Here is a 19,167-nt window from a genome sequence, read left to right on the forward strand (position 1 = left end):
CTTACGGTGTGGCGGGGGCGTGGCCTCAAAGTTGACCATTCGCCATTACAAAGAAACACTGTATTTTCTGCAGTACCACCAACACACTTCATCAAAATCTTACAGTACTGCTATGGACCTGAGTCTGAACAGATATATATGCCAATAGGATGAAACCGTCACAGCGCCACCTACTGGCAGCAGGAAATTTCTGTTGTAAACATGTGTTTGTTGTACGTCTCTGGAAATGAGGGGAGAGGAGAGCATAGGACAGGAGACAGCGAGGGCCCCGATGCTGCTTGCAGCTTTAATTAGGTTTTCCTTTTTCACATTTAGAGCTAAATACCATTGTCTTAATGCTTTATTTTAATGTATTTATCATCAGTGTTCAGTTTTAGCATCATTTTTACACATCCTGTTTCCCCATTTAAAGGGGCATATAACTTTCTACAAAGCTGAGGGAGACAAGATGACAACGATCAGAACATTTGTTATATTATGCTCTTTCCAGGAGTGTCCCTTTAAACCATAAAAAAACAAGTCCAACCGACTTCGTCAGAACATTTTTACAGACAGATTGTATCCAAAACTCACCTGCAACAGTATTTTAGTTGGTTGTGCAGATTTAAAGGAGCTGCTGTTCCTTCCACATATAGGGGGTAGGGTTGCCCTTTAGGATTGCAACATATCTGAAGGAGCGGCACCAATTAGGCCTTTGTGTGTCATTATGTGGGTGTGTGTGTATTTGTTCGTGTCATGTAAGGACAACACAAAGAGTCCTCCTGCTGTGACATCATCTTTCTTTAAGTGGCTGGGAGAAGAGCACCTCCTGTCTCACACCTCTTCATAGAGCTGCAGAAAACACACACACACACACGTCTGTCTGAGAGGATTGTACACAATTATATTGTTCTTAGAAATTAAAACATCAAAAATGATTAAATAATACATTAGTGCTTGTCTTTGTAAGAAAATCTAAAGCAAAATTTAAGTCAGAACTTCAAATAAGCCCTTCTTTGGTATGTGTAAAAGTTTCATCATTCACTAACAGTAAACAACAAATAATAATAATTTATATTTATATTAAAAGGAAAAGGGCATCATCTTATGTGCTATGTCTGTGTAGTCTACCTCCTGCCCTCCTGTGGTCAAAGATATTAGTGCAGCTTTCTTTAATATCCATGCAGCACACAATGATGACATTTAAAATGTATTATGTTAACTGACTTGGACATTATTGAATTCAGCTGCCATTGGGTGGTTTTGTGCCTGTGTTGTCGTCACATGGTCTTGCTGAAATTCAAGCAGAAATAATTATGATGCTGAGAGCTGAATCGCTAAAATCAAAAATATAGTTTTTTTTTAATTTTGGGTATTCATAGGTTTAAATGTAACTCACTGTGGTATCTGGCTCATATGTTTCATTACTAAATCCAGCGGAGGAGAATGGTGATGGATTGGACATAGCTGTGACATTCTGTCGGGTTCGCAGGTAGTAAACCAGCAGGCCGGTCAATGTAGCGATCAGAAGCAGGACCACGATCACTGTGGCGGCGATCCCTCCTGCGTTGTCTCGTTTTGGTGCAGCTACAGGAGAGATGTGAAAATATCAGTCAAAGATCTGATCTGCTGGTGCAGCAATTAAAGACAACTAAAGAACTTAGGACTACAAGACATGTGCTGGTCTGATCGCCCTGAACTACAGCCAGCATGGATTGAAGGTGGCATTGAAGCCGTGATTGCTGTGATTGCTTTTCAGCTTTGTATTGATTGAACAGTAAGTGGAAACCGCAGTCTGTGATGATGAAGCTCAGACATGATGCGAGCAAAATCAACCTCACACATCATCTATGTGAGCAAAGCATCCAGGAAGACCAGCAATAAAAAATGAACATTTTGTGAATTTATTTTATAATTTAGATGATTTAAAGATAATAATATGTAAGATCAGGGACATCCTCACTTAAATCTGTGACTTGGTTAGCGCAGTTGATCCCAATGGTGTACACGATGTCATCCAGAGCTACAACACCTGCTGTACGTTTGATTCCTTCAAACACAATCTGGTAACAGCAAACACAACACGCAGGAATAAAACATACAAAAGACTAAAAAGAGATTAAGTATTAAATTAGTATATTGGGTGTTTTATTGGAGTGTGACCTGGTATTCCTCAGAGGACTCGACGTTGACATCAAAGCGTTTCCACAGTCCTCCCACTTCACTCACTTCCAGCAGCTGATGAAGACGACCGTTAGACAGCCTCCACACAAACAGCTGGCTGTCTGCTGCTCACATTCAGAAAACACCAAAAAGAGAAATACACCAAACATTCACACAAGTGATGGAGCCTGCACAAATACAAGATATGCATCCATACATGAGTGCTGTTTGTAGGCCCAGAATCTCACACAGGTGCCCTTGGTTGGTGGCAGGTGAGAGCTCAGCAGCTGGGCGTTTTGATTGGCTTGTGTACGGTTGGTGCTCGGAAACAACAGGAAGTGACCTGGAGGAAAATGAGTTTAATTTAGCAACACTATTTACCAAATGAATGAATTCAATTCTTTTAATCTCCATGAACTTCAAGTTTTTGAGCTACTGCTCCAATTATTCTGCATTCACTCTACTCAGTGCCCCCTATGGGCAGTAAGTTTAAACAGTGATACTGTTCTCTACAGAGAGTTTGTGTGGCATCTATAGACATTTTGATTTACCCTTTTCTGTGCCCAGAGTGTGGTCTTCAGCTGGGGTGGGGTAGTGCTTCTCTGTCTCGTGACTCGTCAACACCCAGTCCAGTTTGTCTGTTTTGACGTTCTGAGTGTTGCTCCAGCCGCACATCCCTTTCTCCAGAGTACACTTGGAACCTTTAGCACGACAGAAAGATGTGAGGTGAAGCAGTTGTGGGGATGATAATAAAACATGTCTTATTATTATTCCAGCCATTTCATCTCAAATATAGGGTCAGGTCTCTCCAACACAATGACACTATTAACCATATTTTCCATATTGCATAATGTTTGTTTAGCATTCCCAACAGACATCAATACAAACCCTGATCTTCACACGGGTGAGGAGAAATAAAGATGTCATCGACTGCAATGTGACCGTCTTTGCCTCCAACTGCCTCAAACTCCAGCTGCAGGGAGAAAACAGCTTATCAGCTTAGAAGAGAGTCTAAAGTTTTAAAAAAAAACTACACTGAAGGTCTTTAATTGTTCCAGAGCGGCCCTCTGCTTCCCCTACTCCGTACCTGCCAGTCCACAAGTGCACTCGAGATGTTGCCGTTGCCATGGCGCCAGACATCTCCTTGTCTCAGGCTGTTAGAGAAGATCCTCACCCTCTCCCCATTCATCGGCTTCATATACACAGTGAGAGAACCTGCAATTTACACACAGTTAAACATTGAAGAGTTTTAAGTTGTTATCTGTGTGTGTGTGTGAAGGAGCCTCACCAGGATTCACTCCTCTCATGTGATACCAGAAGTGGACACACACTGTCTTGGCAGTTCCTTGGCGAACAGGGGAGGTGAGGACTGAGCTAACACCGGAGGGTAGGTTAGCCACCATGTAGAAACCTGGACACAGATCAGACAGAGAGTAACCTTTGTTTCCACGATTTTTTTGTATGAATAATAAAATATTTTAACAGTTTTCTGTCTCACCTTGTTCAGTCTCCAGGGTGTGGTCAGTTTTGGGTCCAAGGGAGGTGTCTCCACTAGTGTGGATCCACGGAAATTCACCAGCGCTGCTGTACCCACAACGTTGACCTTCGAAGGAACACATACTTGGTGAGGTGCACGGACGGTCCAAGAATGCCACATCATCGATGGCCACCTGCCCATCAAAGCCTGAGCGAACCGCTTCAAACGTCAGCTGTTGGTGAAAGAAGGAAAGTAGAGGTAGTTTGAAAGTAGTGTATGTAGGAAAGTGGATGTAGGAAAGGGAAAGTGGATGGGGACAAAGTAAAATATTTATGCTGTTTGTCCATACCTGAAAACGAGTGTGCTGATTTGTCACTGGGCATTGTGCTTCGTGCCAGACGTTGCCATGGGCTCCACTGCGGGTCCAGAGAACGATCTCATAACCGTTCATATCTGATAGCTTCACATTCAGAGTGCCTGGATGGGGTTTGATTACTTTACATTACAACTATCCATTCTAAACTGACTGAAATTATCTTATCATTAAAATGTCACCACCTGTGTTTGGTCCATAGAGTTTGTAGTAGAAGAACAGGCAGCGTTCTGTTGGGTGTGGTGACTGTGGAAATGAAATCAGGCGCCCAAACGCACCACGCAGAGAAGGATTCCACATGTCCACGGCAAGGCTTCTGCCTGGGTGACAATACAAATGTTAACATGAGTTACAACAGCATTGAGAGCTGCTATAAAAGCTTACTCTATTGTAACATCTAAGAATTTCATGTTATTGATTAACAAGGTTGTTACAATGAACATACACAAGCACATATTATCATAAGTGTAAGTGATGCTGCAAATGTTGCTTTAGGGGCCCTATTAAGCAGAGTAACAAGGAATCAAAATTTCAGTGAGTGATAAAAAAAACACTCCACTAAGATCTTTGTCCTGAACCCTCATATTATATACAGTCATGAAAAATTAGTACAATCTCGTATAATTCTCTGCTTGTTGTGTAAAACATTCATACAAAACTGTGCATTACTGCTGTTCCTGCCTGAAGAGGCCAATCTGCAATTGCAATTCTGCTAAATAAATAATGGCATGGTGAAAAAAAGACTACAATCAGATTATTTCTATGAAGATTTTCCAACTCGTGAGACATAACAAAACAAAAAAGAAACACTGAAACATTGTACATACATTGTTTTATTATGGTTTCTTACCAGAACCTATGGTGTGGTCAGTCCCATTCAGCATCACCCAGTCAAAGTTGTCACTGTTATCCTGATACCATCCACACATTCCATCTTCAAAGTTACATGACAGTCCTATTGAACAAAGATTATTTTAAGTAATGAGAGTTATATATTGAATGCTTAGTTTGAATTTGTGTCATACCTGTTGGATGAGATGGAGTAAAGTCAGCATGGCAGGTGGTAAAATGAACATTTTTCACTTTAATCTTGGCATGAGGGCTAAGCTTCACAGCTCGGGCTTCAAATGCCAGCTGTGAAGACAAAGCAAGGAAGAGCTCCACTGTGATACCTTTACATAAAAACTGTTATAGATAGCAATGGAAAATGATATAAATATGTCTTCTAATTATCATGTGTCACTTGGAGAGGTTAAAAAAGAAAACATGTAACCTGAAAGCGATGTTTCCTGACACCAATGAGAATATCTGTGTGTTTCCACTCCCCCTCCCCTGTTCCCGTCTTCCCACTGAACTCCCACAGTTTAGGCTGCATGCCCAGCAAGCTGTCAATCACCCTCACAGACACCTCACCTGCAGCAGGAATGTACAACAGTTATTTATGCAAAAAAATCTGGCTTGTGTGTCTAACAACACGTAGGAGTTAGAAGTTACCGATGTGATCGAAATCCCCAGTGAGTGCATAATCAAAGCTCAGGTTGCAGGCTGGACCTGTGGGGCCCAGGAGGGGGGTCCTGGTCTGGGCTTCAGTCAGCTGCTGGCCCTTGGCCTCGGCAACATACAGATACTCCTCTGAAGAGTGACAACGAAGAAATATTCAAATATGCAAGTAGGTAAATCATTTATTAAAGATAAAAGATAACACCACATCATTGGAGTAAACAAAATATTTAATTAGTATATTATTCTTGGAGTATAAAATCAACAAGTGATAAAAGTGTTCATACCTTTACTTGTGGAACTTTTATATAGCACCCACCCCTGACTCCCAATGCTCCTGTCAGTCCATCCTGAGCTGCCCTCAGGGTAAGAGAAGTCCCCTGCAGGATTCATGGTGACGTTACACTCAAGATGCAGGAAAACCAAACATTTTTGGCAAAAAAAGGGAAAAAAAATCACAGTTCACGGTGAACAGGATGAGCAGACTCACCACATTTGGCTTCATCCTCTGCTCCCGGACAGTCATCATGAAAGTCACATATTAATGGTGGTTCAGCACATGGATGTTTGGGTGGTTTAGGGAATTTTTCCAGGGAAGTAGTTCCTATTACAGAGGAAGATGTAAAACCATACTGCAAGTCAAAAGGTGTTTATTCTAAACCCTTGTAGTCGTGAAATCACTTTTACTCACCAGATGACAAGCGGCATTCGGGAGAGAGAATGATGCTGTCCACGCCGATGCCTCCATATGTAAAGTTTCTGATTGCTGCCATTATTAAGATCTACAGGTGGAGAAGCGTTTGTTAATTCCTCTGGTGACTTGTTTCCATATCATAACTTTTTTGTTTTGTTTTTGTGGCTTTACACTCACCTGGAAAGTGTAGTTACTCACAATGTCCACCTCTGCCTTTACCCATAGGTCACCTAGAGACCCACCCCTCTCCCACACTGGGTAAACGTAGCGATCCGCCACCATCACGGTTAATCCACCAGATCTCGGCCCAAACTGGTGAGTGTACATCACCATCTACGGCAGGCGGGTACAGAAAATGTATTAAACTTACTATGTCTGAGGAGAATTAGTATCTGGAAACTGAATATTATGCTAAGTAAGCATAAAAGCCTCCATGGCTCACCTTACACGGGTGGGAACTATTGGTGGGTTCCAGATGTACACTTTGGAAAACAGCCCAGTCAGCTGTGAGACTGGTTTCAGGGACAGTAACATAAAGAAAATGACCTAAAGAAACAGCACATTTATAATGAATCAGAACATAATAGTTTCATTGACTAAAATAACTCATACATGCTTTCTGATTGGTCAGAGTATGACACCTGATGCACTGTTCTTGGAGTGATCTCTGCCTGGTCCTTTCAGAGGATCCATGGTGGAGATATTTGTCTGGTTTGTCCTCACCCATTTCAGTACAGAGAGTGACCTCAGGTCCCAATCACCAAGGTCATCTTCAAAGTCACTGAGCCGGTACCCTGCTGAAGACACAAAAATCACACACAAAATCACATCAAGTGTTTCTGCACATATTTCAACGTTTGCTATACTCTGGTGTCAAAATGTTTCGATGATTCCTCACTGCAGGTCTCCTCATCCGTCCCATCGCCACAGTCATCGGTGCCGTCACAGACCAGGCGCTGCTCCACACAGTTCCCACGTTTACACCTCAGCATCCCTGCTGGACAGCCTTCCCCAGGAGGTGGTGCTGTCGATGTAAAGATAAACGCAAACAGTCTTAACTGCTTGTCAGCCTTTTAAGAGCTCATACAAAGAACAGCACACAGGACTCACAGGGCAGAGCACAGTCCAGAAACTCCAGGTCATCTATGGCTACGTCTCCTCTTCGTCCCTCTGAGCGCTGAGAGTGAAGACGGATTTTAAAGGGTGAGGAAATACGGCCCAGAAAGATGGTGGCCTCCCTCCAGCTTCGGATACTGGAGGCCTCGGGGCGCCACACTACGGACTCTTGAGAACCCTGATGAAGGATGGAGGCCCACAAGGGTGCAGAATCCAGACCTGTCTGACCTATAATGAAAGTACAGATGCTTTATTAGCAGTGAAGCAACAAGGAAAAACTAACTGTACGTCTGCAGTGATTACCTGAGTCCCACAGGAAATATCTGAGGCGAAGACGGCATGTTGGTGAGGCCTGTTTAATCTCAGGAGAGATTAAAAGTGCAGTGTGAAAAGACACTGCCTTCACTGTAGTCACTCCCATGAACCAACCTATGTGAAGGAATATATTGTCACTGTATGAGCACTGTAGCTCAGCCTGGTAAGCTGATATATCTTCTATTTTTTATCTTCTGTTCTTCTGAATCTTTGGTTTAAGTCCAATTTGTTAGCATATAGAAAAAGAGGATTATGAGAAACATTGCTTAATTTGGATTGATTTGTCATCTGATCAGGTTTTAAATGAGCAATACGTTTTTTTATTTTGAAAGTTCAGTCATTGCAAAGCAGGTCTGATGCTCACTGAACAGTTAGCAGTGGAGAGAGCGCTGACCTTTCAAAATAAAACACATACATATTGCACCTCTTAACACAAAAACAGTAATAAAAGGAAAAGTCATATTATGTGCACACACTGTTTACATTACATCATTTCCAATTGTTTCAATTTTTATTAATATATTAATCAATATCTATGCACAGTGAATCAATTATATTATATCAATGGAATGAATGAAAGAGCTAGAATTAAATATTTAAAATGCAATATAATATTTCAAACCATAATCCATCATCCCTCTGCTCTCTTTCTGACTATTATAGAAGGACAAGCTGAACCCGTGTTCAGCCCTCCTTCATGCTAAGTGACTCTAATGTAATTTTAACTGCCGTGCTGAGATCACTGTGGCCGCAGCTGCAGAGAAATGACTGGCTGCTGGCTGTGAAAATAACCCTGTGATGTGCTAATTACACACTTTATCACTACATATCATGTTTACAGTGATTTCATTAGTAGCCTCTGCAAAGACCTGACTCAACTGATGCCATTTAAAGTAAAGATCCCACATAGTGTGACTGGACACACACACACACACACACTACTTTACCCATAGCTGTGCCAGTGGTGTAGTCAGATGATGGCCCACTGTCAGGCATTGCGTCCCCTCTCTGAAGTCTCTCCCATTTATACTCTGCACCGGAGGACTGATCAGTCTATCCACACATCCCTGCATCCTCAAAGTCACACTCAAACCCATTCCCTCTGTAGCCTTGGGGGAGGTTAAAGAAATAACAGCTATAACTAAAATGCAGATCCAAAATGCAGGCATCAATAAGAGCACGGTTTTGTCATATTCAAAACTGATTTTTAAACTTACCACAGTCTTGCTCATCGCTGCAGTCTGTGCAGTCGCACACAAAGTCGCATTTCACCTCAGGAGCCTGACATGCCCAGGACCCAGCAGCTGGGTAATAAGATAAAAAAATCAAGGGCTGGATGAAGGTGAAGCTGTGTGAAGTGGTTGAAGTTGGACTTTGTGTGGATCAACAGGTCATAAATGAATGATCTAATGTGTGAATTTAAAATTTGTATGTGGAGCATAACCCCCGACCCCCAGCATGTAAACAGGGATTTAAAAGACAAGATATATATATATACATATACCACAGCCACAGCTGACTCAAAGCCCCGAGTCTTATCAGGACTCATTGTGGTCAAAGATTTACAACACAACTAATGCGAAGAGGCTCAAAGGCCAGAGAGAAGTAATAAGGTTACTGCCTCCAAAACACCATCTGTCCAAGCAAAGGTCTGCGATTAAGATGCAACAACTGGAAATCTGACATATAGTACAAATAGACAAAATATCTATAAAACTATAAATACTAAAATATAGTTTTATATTTCTAAAATAATAACTTGACAAAAATAAATGATCTCAACAAATAGTCATGCATCGTATATTCTGATTGGAAGGAATCAAATGACTTCCACTCCCCTAATACTATTTGTTTTTTTTAATCAAACTAATGTGTGGCATGTTTGGAAATTTGAAGCCAACTAAACTTCTATGAATTACAGCACCACACAACCCAACAGCAACACATCTGCATAACATTCAAGACTACCCATTGAACACCCACATTGTCAAACCAAACATGCTCTTACCCCACTGCAGAGTTAACAGGAGAACGAGTGCCGAGCTTCTCATCCTTTTTCCTTCTTCTTATTCTACCAGATCACCCTGAAGCTCAGCCTGCTGCTGGAGAGGCTCGTCTAGTCAACTCTACTTCTAGGAGATAACAGCCGGACTTTAAAATCACCCGGCATGCAACAGAAAAAATCATAAAACAATTTCCTCCAAATGGCAAATTTCCACAGCGGACATCCGTAGATTGTGCAAGTGACACAGACATGATATTTTTCCCCATTTTTTTTTTAATTTAAGCCAATTTGACTTGTTTTGTCTATTGGTCTATCTAAATAAATAAAGACAGCATGAGCAGTTTTGTTATTAAGTAAGACAGGTCAAATACATGAGATGGAAGAGTAGCATTAGCTTAGCATGGAACAAACTTTATCTTATCTATTTTCAGTAAATGATCTCACTTTCTGCTATCAGCAAACTGCAACAATCAGGTTGGCACCTATAACTAGTGATTTTAGCGGCAATTGATGCATCTCTCATTGTTTATGTCTTATCCAGCATCTTCTCACTTGTATTTAATTACTGCATAATACTTTAATGCACAAGTTATCTTTAAGGGTCATCAAGTTCATATTGCCTTTATCTACCTACATTAAAATGAGGTCACAATAACCAGGTTAGCGGCTGTCCGGCTGCTGTAAAACAATAAGATAAGCAATATCCATGAAGGAAACAGTGCGTACAGTGTAAAAATTTATGAAACATAGTCATCGATGAGGAATGTAAGGCTCACAGCCAACATATGAGACTCTAAACAAATCATGTGAATGGCTGGGGGTCAATCTGTAAACCTGCCACAGACATTTATTTTGATGAGTTATTTTACAAATCAAATTATACACTATCGTTGGTTTGTTCTTGGCAATCTCAATTTCCTGCATTAAAAAACATGGTTTTGTCTTATGCTAATTAGTTTGATCACTGTTCCGCTCTTTCTCCGAGATTATTAATGCAGTTTCAGACAGTTTGAATGATGCATTCTGCCCGATGTCCAGCAGTTCATTTCAGTAGCCTTCATTGTCCCAGGTCACCTCATAGTCTGGATACCGCACCTTCAGTTTCTCAGTGGTTACAGCATGGTTTGCTCTTCCAAATCCCTGTAATAGAAAAATCCAAACATTAATGTTTCATTAGAGCAATAAAAACACTCTACATAACCTCAGAAAACTCTTACCATGGAATACCCGTAAACGTGGATCTTCTTGGCCTGGGAATCATGTCTGATCCTCCCTCCTCCGACACACTCGCAGTCCAGGTGGCCTCCCTTCTCCAGCTCCTCCGATACCTTTTCATAGATATCAGCTACAAGAAAGAGAGACAAAATGTAGCTGTCATAATATTCAAATAATAATCAAAATATTGTTATTCAACATGAATAAAGCTGGACTTACTTCTAAAACATTGATTTATTTAAGGTAATGTAAATTGCATTTTTAAAACTCTTGTTGTAGATTTAAACTCTGTCCAGCAGAGAGCAGCAAAACGCCTCTAGAGCACAGTCATTACTGCAGCATTCATGTCAGTTTCTATAGTTAGTCTACGGGCCAGGAGAGATGTCGGCCCCACTGAAGGTTGCTGTAACTTTCATAACAGCTGATAACAATAATTTAGCTGTGGCTTCAATAGGGGGTTTCTACCAAAAAGTTGACTACAGACATGTATCTTTTCAAAAAGTATAAGCAACCTTTGCCACCTTGAGTGGTACCGACAGCTCGTCTGGCCCATGGACTAAGTGGCCTGTGTTTCTAATGTGGTCTTCCACATCCACATTAACAAGGATGCATCTCTCATGTCCCAGCTTGCTTCACAGGAGTGACGTGATCCAAATGAATGCCAAACAGTGGTCAAGACTGGGGGAAATAAATGGAGAAAAGCGCAGGTGGAGTCATGGCAATATCATGGTTCCCCACTGGGATTAGTGACACTGAGAAGGAGCAGGCCTGTATGTGGCATTATGAAAAGGCTCAGGAGAAGGAAAAAAGGTGGAGATTCATTAGTAAGGAAACAAGGCTGCTGGTGGAGGATAACATCTTGGCATCCATGGCACAGAGTAGAGTCATCAACCAATGTTAGTGAGAGGAGGAGATTCTTAAAGACAGAGATCAATGAGAGACATCTGGAAATAAGACAATGACCTATCGAACACAAGTGGGTCACTTAGAAGAGTTTTATACTGAGAGAGCGAAAACACTTATGATGCGTTCAGGTGAACGAACGCCTTGCTGCCATCTTTCATTCGGACACAATGCTAACTCACCATGGTACTCAGCCCAGCCGTATCCTCGCACTATATCGACCTCCGAATCGTCTCCCTCTTCTCGGCTGTGAACTCTTATCAGAACGTACTTGAACACACCGGAGGGGTCGATGTCTGCCTGAGGTATGTTGGCCATGAGAGCTGCAGCCTTCGTCTGAGTGCACATCTCCAAACTTCTCAGCGACCACGCTAGCAAAGCGACCAACAGACCGAACGCTTGTATTTTCACAACAAACTCCGTGTCTGTCTGTGCAGGAAGCACAACCACTCGTTTACACGTTGTTAAGAAATATAATGCAGAAGCATTAAGTTATTAACACGAAACACAGCTCTATTTCGGCACAAGTACCGCCATGATGCATACGACAGCAACAACAATTCTACTTCCGGCAACAGCTTTCAAAATAAAACTTCAATTACATACGTATGCATTTGCGCCAAGCGGCATCCGGGGCACAGTCCATGCGGAAGTGTCAAAACGTGTAGTTCACAAGTTCCCTTCTAGTGTCAATTGTATTGGGGGGTTAATTTATTTACAACTCTCTTATTTGTTGTTGTTTTTTTTATTTTTTTTATTTTTTGTTTTTGCTGCTTCAGTCCATCGTGGAGTGGCGGGTTTCCTCACGAGCAGTGATGAGCAACAGCAACGCACTGAGAGTAAAGTTCAGTGACATAAAGTACCGAATTACAAGCGAGGGAGTCTAACTATATGTACTATATATATATTATCAGTTCCATGCACGCTTCTACCTGTCGCTTAAAAGTCCCTTCTGTTGTGCTTACTACTAAATTTAAGTGCAAAGCGCCCTCTGGTGGCCCTCTACTAGAATACGTGCAAATTGAAGCGTACAGTATGAGCACAGGTGGCATCTCTTTTGTCTGATATAATTCTGTTGGAGACTTGCTCATCTTTTTTACTTTACTTATGAAGGTATTTATTTGTTTATTTTTTTACTAAGTGCTTTCCAGCATTTGGTTATGGAGGACTTGAAATTCAAAGACAATAAATAGAGTCAGGAACTAAGGCCTGAGGAGAATTTAAATAACTAGTAAACAAGTAACTTGTACAACTGTGAAGGTTCAGTTCATTCAGACATCCACCAAAGGCAAGACTAATTGTGTAATGAGCAGCTAAAATCCTATGAATTAGCCCAGAAATCAATTTCACTCAAACCTACAGCCAGAGAGTAGAGTTTTTGGAGGCAACAGGTTATTTACACTTTCTCTCTGGAGGAGAACCAGCATGGAGCTAAAGTGCCCAACAGTGTATTTGTCATATCTTGACTGGCTCACCACAGCACCTTGGATTGAGGTTTATGGTATTTATCATAACAGCAACAACATTTGCAAAGTACGATACACTGAGGTCAGAAAAGTGTCTTTAAGCTTTCATTGAGGAGCAGTCTGGCCTTGTTTTATCTGGAATTTGCATGGAGTAACCTGAAACACAAGACATGATGACAACCCAATAAACCTGTAGTCATGTGTAAAGTTATTCCTCATAAAAGCCTGTGTGGCTCACGCCACCTGCTGACCCTGTGAACATTTCCAGGATCATTTCTATTCCACTCTTTAACATTGACATTGTCAGAGTGACATGTGGAGAACAGTGCTTGACTGTAATGTTACTTTAAAATAAGAGTTCATGTCAAGCATCAGTGCTGCACTCCCCAGAACAATGGCATACAGTATTTACTCCAAAATAAGCAGTAAAGCTCAGAGGTCATGTTATGGATCTCAGGCTTGTCCTAATGCTGCATTCAAAAAGCAGCAATAGACAGTTATGCAGCAAATTAAAGGCCATGATCAGCCTGTTCATGGAGGACAGATATCAGATCTTGGTACAATACTATAACCACAAACAGATGGATGGGATGAAACCAGGTGCTTGTATTAATAGGACAATTTATCTTGTTAAACCTTTCTTTCATGCTTTCTTCTAGTTCTTCTTCTTCTTCTTCTCTTACCTACCATACATCCAAAATCTGGTAGGTCAACCTAGAATATACTCCTGAAGACAGATGGCACTGTGAGCCAGTGTGGCATTACTGTGGGTGCTGAGCAGCACCACGGATAGCTCCAGGTGCTCCTCTTTTTTTTTAAGGTAGATCCACATCAGTGTGTGTGATTGAGTGTGATGAATTCATTGATGCACAAATCAAAAACTATAAAGGTAATTGAAATGGACCTGGTTTAATAAGGTAATATGCAAAGGTTTCACAATTTAGAAACTCTGTTTTAACGGTACTTTAATTCCTGTAGAATCATTTCATCATTTAATAACAGCTGAAACAGGTTTGACCTCAGTGCAGTAGGTTTTCTTGGATGTGCCAAAAATGAAAAGTGAAGGTCTCCCTTTGTCTGTGTTTATGTAATTTAATAAATGTTTTGCAAAAATGAACTTATTATATGTATTCAATAATTATAACCCTTAGTTATTAATCCTCCTGATCCTGTTGAAGACAATATATTTTATGGGTAATTAACCAAAAAAACGTGCATTGGTGCAACAGAATATTAAATTCATGTTAATGTGCCACAATAAAAACTTCCAAATGGATGGACATGTGACAAATCTAGTTTGTTTTTCTCTCTGCCACACAGTAGTGAATCCCGTCCAGTCTGTTCGGAGTGATGATCATCACATGAACTAAATACTGATAATGTGATAATGTGTGATATGATGAACAAAGCTTAAGAATTAGAGCATAACCGGTGACTATAAATGATGACAGATGAATAAATAGCATTTAAATGTTTATTTACTCATCTAGGACCAAATCAGATTCTTTGCCAATCAAACTAACATGCTTGCATTTGGGACTGTGGGAGAAAACCGGAGAACCCGGGGGAAAACCCACCTGGCACGTGGAGAGCATGTAAACTCCACACAGAGAGAAGCCAGCTGCTGTTACTGACCCTTCTGAGAGGCACAGTGCTGACCACTGCACCACCGTGCCAGCACAAGTTTGATGCTGTCCAGACGTCCTCCTGTTTCCACATCTTCGGCTGCTTCGTCTTCTTGGAGGAGCCTGGACCATCTGGACAGCATCTGTCCATGAAGCTGCACACAAATGCAGTGATTTAGTTTGAAGAATTATATTAAGTACAACTGTGAGAGCATGAAAAGAGTGAAACCCACCTCATGTGGCCTCATGGACCGCTGGTGTCTCTGTCTTGTTGTGATGTGTGAGGAGCTTCCTCTGAATGGGCAGAGTGGACACCCTCCTCATCCTCCTAGTGGCTGGAGGCTGGGGAGGATGGGATGGAGGCGTATTCTCACTCCTCTCACTGACTGGACTGCCTTGGTGCTGTAGGAAACATCATCAGCATAAAGTCAGATCTGTTAGCTTTAGCAGTTCAGCACTGGTCCTACTGAGGGGACTACTTACAGAGCCCGCTGACACACAGGTCACCACTCCTCTCCATCTGGTCTTCTGTTTTCAAGGAAATCCACCTGTTAGAGAAAATAGAGAGAGAGAGAGAGAGAGAGAGAGAGAGAGAGAGACTAGAAGACACACTGAGTCTGATGAACATTTTGTTATTGTGACTTATCCTTACACAGCCAAATTATTATTATTATTATTATTAGAAATTATTGGAATCTTCACTAAGGACTTACCTTCACCTTCACTTACCTTAACTCCAGACCACAGCAGATCTCCTCAGTCGGAGTCGCTGTCATCAGACCATCTAGGACCAAACGGGCCACACCCGAGGCCTGAGGCTGACGGAGCGGGTCTCCGGTTTGAGGAGGAGCTGAGGCCTGAAGTGGAGGGTGAGGAGTATCTGTAGACCTCCTCCATCATCCTTGGTGCAGTGGAGATGATGCCTGAAGTGGAGGGCATGGAGTCCTGAAGCAGGTCCAACTTTGGTTGTTTGGCAGCAGGCTCCTCAGGGGAGACGCTTCCAAAGCTTCCAAAGTCAACGCTGACCAGAGAAGAGCCAGGAGCGACCTCATCAACACTAGAGACTGACATGACAGGGACATCATTGGCAATCTCACCACTCCCAGACTCAGATCGGTCCTCCGATGGGAGAGAGAGGTCGCACGTCATCCCCATCCTCCTCCTCCTGCTCATCAAACTCCATCTGATCAATGAGTCGATAAATGTGTAACGCTGCAGCAGCCCACCAGTCGTCATCGCCGTCATCGTCGTCAGGAAACAGGACAAACTCAAGGAGGTCTTCTGGGGGATCCGCGATGACAAGGCCGACAAGGTCCTCTGAGGAGAAAAACATGAAAAAGGTTAAAACAAAGAGCATTCAAAGTGAGAGAGTTGTGCTAGTGTTGAAGAATGACTGTGAGATTAAGAATGAATGTATTATTCATCATAGAGAAATTAGGTAATCTGACAGGAAACACAGCTAACACTACTGGGTCACTGGTTATTGATTAGCTATTGGTAGCATGTAAACATAGAGGGATGGAGATTGCTTATTTCAGTAAATAAAACATTTGGAAATATTTCTGGTCTCAAAAAAGTACCACAACAGGCTTTATATATAAATATATATATATAAATATATATAAAACTGCATGTTCAAAGTAACACTCACACTAATGGTCAATTTTTCAAAAATAAACACCTCATGAAACACAGCAGGAACACATTCTGCACTACAGACAAGCTTTAATTTGCACAAATTTCCTGCCTGCACCCATAAACTAACAAAGTCACACAGGTATTTCATGCTAGGAAACTTTTAAATGTGTTTATCAAGCTAAATCGCTGATTTTGTCATGAAAAAGAAGGAAATATTTTCAGTCCTACCAGCCATCCCAGGGTCCATCTGAGCCAGCAGCTCGCAGGGGTGTCCGCTGGGGGCCATCAGGAAGAAGTTCACCTGAAAAAAATATTTCGGTTTTCAGGAGATGTTTAATCCGGACTGTCGATGCTCCAAGTGTCAGCTAAACAAGGGTTAACTATAGTCCAGAAGTCGTTTCCAAAGAGTCCGATGCTCTGTCGATAATCCGGGGTGTCGATGATGATCAGCTGTCCGCTCAACTTTTAGCTGCCACAAGGTTTTTTTTGCGCAAGTCTGCTCTTGTCAGAGGTCAAGTGCAAAAAGGGGAGTGTGAACGGTCAGCAGGCCACATAGAGACTGTGTTCCCATAACAACCCCTCCTTCGCATCTTTGGAATTAAATACTTGTTTTGTTTTAAAACTATATAGCCTATGTCATATATTTACACAGTTTTATATTTTGAAAATATTGTAATGTTTAATATTTTATAAAACAGGGCATGTGTATGTCTGGAAATCTAAATATCAAACATAACATAAACATATGACAAGAAGTGGAGGAAATGATGCCAAATAACGGCTTCAGATTAGAAGGACAATGATCATATGTAGCCTGCGGTGACTCTATCCGGCCCGCACCACCATGTGTAAAACACACATGATCTTTTTTGTAAATGTAAGATTTACATTTTGTATATACATGTTTAACTACCTACAACATTCCATAACACCACAGTAATATGAACAAAAATGATTTATTTTGTGCAGCAAAAATAACAAAGATCAAAGGTGGGCGCTGGACTCAGGCTGTTGGTGCGAGAGCGCAGCTCAGAGCTTTAACTGTTGTACGGCTGTGAACAATAAAGATGTTTGGTGATAAGTTTCAAAGATGGACACAGCAGGATATGTTGGGGAGTTCGGTGGAAACGGGCCTGCCTGACGTGCAAGGAAAAAGTCATCCTAAAGGAAAATAATCTCAAGCGTGATTACTGGACTAAATGCGGAGAACAGAAGGATCAGAGAGAAACACAGCTGCAGAGGAGGTTCACATCTTAGCAATATTATGAACATATTTCTTCATACAGTCAGATTCGTGGTGACCAACAGTAGTGAGTGATAAGTGCAACTTCATCCTGTTACTGTTTGCCGTTTATTCAAAGAGAGAGCGGGAGAGAGAGTCGTGCGCATTTACGCACATGACGCGTGTGTGTGTGTCTGCGCGCATTGGGGCGAACTCCACTGTGCGTGACACAGAGACCAGAGCAGTGTAAACCCAGGGACTGTAGAGACGGTAAAATCTCGATGACTTTAAAATGATGTTAGACTCAACTTAAAGAAAACGCTGGGAGGAAGCTCTTGTCTACTTAAAGTTACAGTAGATGGTATTATTTGGCTGATGATCTGTTTTTTGCCATATCTGCGACGAGGAGAAGGGTTAAAGGCTGGAATTAGTAGATCTGACTCCAGAATCGGAAAATAAGCGTTCACTTCTGTTGTAACACAGGTGTTTAACAAGCTGTTAAAATCCAGCAGAGTGCAGAAAAAAAGGCATCTAGTAAAATAAACATTTTCTATAGACCCCCAACTCTTTTGGCCCTTTCATAGGATGACAAAGTCTGGAGTGGCCCCCGATCAATTTGAGTTTGACACCCCTGCTCTAGAGCCTGCTGGGGGCCAAACAGCGTTCATCATATCTGACACCAACAGAAGTGTAAACAATAAATGTTTTGAAACTATAAATAATAATAAATATAATAATAAATATAAGTAATATTTTAAAACTATTAATATGACTTCAAAATGAACACACTTTGTACATTACCACTGCTGGAGTTTAAAGGCCCCTGACTGACACGGGGCCACAAGTGGTGTGCTGTAACATATTTATTGGGTGTAATAGTTTCCTGTCATGGTTAAAGTGAACACATGAACAATTGCTGATATTGTTTAAGATAAGATAAGATAAGATAAGATAAGATAAGATAAAACTTTATTAATCCCGAAGGAAATTCTTGTGCCAGAGGTATTAAGTTACATTAAATGCAGTTAAGTACAGAGTATAAGTGTCACTATAATCCAAAAAGAGTACAGTACACGGTATGAGCACAATATATGATACATGGATACAATATGGAGATGTAAGGTGCTAAGTAAACATAATATAGGAATGACAGTGATGCCTGACATGATTATCTAGCGCTTCTCCCTACAGAAAGGGGAGGAGTTATATAGTCTGATGGCCACTGGCAGGAAGGACCTCCTGTGGCGTTCTGTGCTGCTCCTCGGTAGTCTCAGTCTACCGCTGAATGTGCTCCTGTAGGACAGCAGTGTGTCGTGCAGGGGGTGAGACGTGTTGTTACGAATACTGAGGAGTTTCCTCAGTATCCTCCTCTCCGTCACCTCCACCACAGACTCCAGCTCCACTCCCAGCACCGAGCCAGCCTTCCTAATGAGCTTGTTGAGTCTGTTGGTGTCGGCCGTCTTCATCCTGCTGCCC

General features: G+C 41.7%; 2 protein-coding genes across 2 annotated transcripts; both read right to left on the bottom strand.

Moving 5' to 3' along the window:
• Window positions 1–417: 417 nt before the first annotated feature.
• On the bottom strand, window positions 418–8,912 carry mamdc4 (MAM domain containing 4). The gene is made up of 28 exons (XM_028418574.1): window positions 8,835–8,912; window positions 8,565–8,726; window positions 7,606–7,731; window positions 7,297–7,530; window positions 7,085–7,210; window positions 6,828–6,983; window positions 6,629–6,732; window positions 6,364–6,519; window positions 6,184–6,274; window positions 5,983–6,096; window positions 5,780–5,872; window positions 5,487–5,624; window positions 5,266–5,405; window positions 5,018–5,126; window positions 4,843–4,947; window positions 4,178–4,312; window positions 3,969–4,096; window positions 3,641–3,851; window positions 3,431–3,553; window positions 3,230–3,357; window positions 3,031–3,115; window positions 2,694–2,843; window positions 2,360–2,485; window positions 2,143–2,267; window positions 1,943–2,042; window positions 1,379–1,566; window positions 1,207–1,272; window positions 418–831 (listed from the first exon to the last, which is right to left on the bottom strand). The coding sequence occupies exons 2-28, from the start codon at window positions 8,611–8,613 to the stop codon at window positions 814–816; spliced, it is 3,324 nt and encodes a 1,107-aa protein (XP_028274375.1). The 5' UTR covers window positions 8,614–8,726; window positions 8,835–8,912; the 3' UTR covers window positions 418–813.
• Window positions 8,913–10,345: 1,433 nt separating this feature from the next.
• phpt1 (phosphohistidine phosphatase 1) lies at window positions 10,346–12,310 on the bottom strand. Its single transcript, XM_028418575.1, has 3 exons — window positions 11,923–12,310; window positions 10,840–10,967; window positions 10,346–10,762 (listed from the first exon to the last, which is right to left on the bottom strand). The coding sequence occupies exons 1-3, from the start codon at window positions 12,086–12,088 to the stop codon at window positions 10,670–10,672; spliced, it is 387 nt and encodes a 128-aa protein (XP_028274376.1). The 5' UTR covers window positions 12,089–12,310; the 3' UTR covers window positions 10,346–10,669.
• Window positions 12,311–19,167: the final 6,857 nt, after the last annotated feature.

This window comes from Parambassis ranga, chromosome 12 (assembly GCF_900634625.1).
Source record: "Parambassis ranga chromosome 12, fParRan2.1, whole genome shotgun sequence".
NCBI lineage: Eukaryota > Metazoa > Chordata > Actinopteri > Ambassidae > Parambassis > Parambassis ranga.

Bases quoted from the DNA above. Each gene is read 5' to 3' on its own strand.
- mamdc4 (XM_028418574.1), bottom strand. From the start codon at position 8,613: ATGCCTGACAGTGGGCCATCATCTGACTACACCACTGGCACAGCTATG. The intron at 6,097-6,183 runs GTGAGTAAAAGT...CCTCTGTAATAG, and splicing joins CGAATGCCGCTTGTCATCTG to GAACTACTTCCCTGGAAAAA. The intron at 4,948-5,017 runs GTATGACACAAA...TTTGTTCAATAG, and splicing joins TACTCCATCTCATCCAACAG to GACTGTCATGTAACTTTGAA.
- phpt1 (XM_028418575.1), bottom strand. From the start codon at position 12,088: ATGTGCACTCAGACGAAGGCTGCAGCTCTCATGGCCAACATACCTCAG. The intron at 10,968-11,922 runs GTGAGTTAGCAT...TCTTTCTTGTAG, and splicing joins CGGCTGGGCTGAGTACCATG to CTGATATCTATGAAAAGGTA. The intron at 10,763-10,839 runs GTAAGAGTTTTC...TTTCTATTACAG, and splicing joins ACGTTTACGGGTATTCCATG to GGATTTGGAAGAGCAAACCA.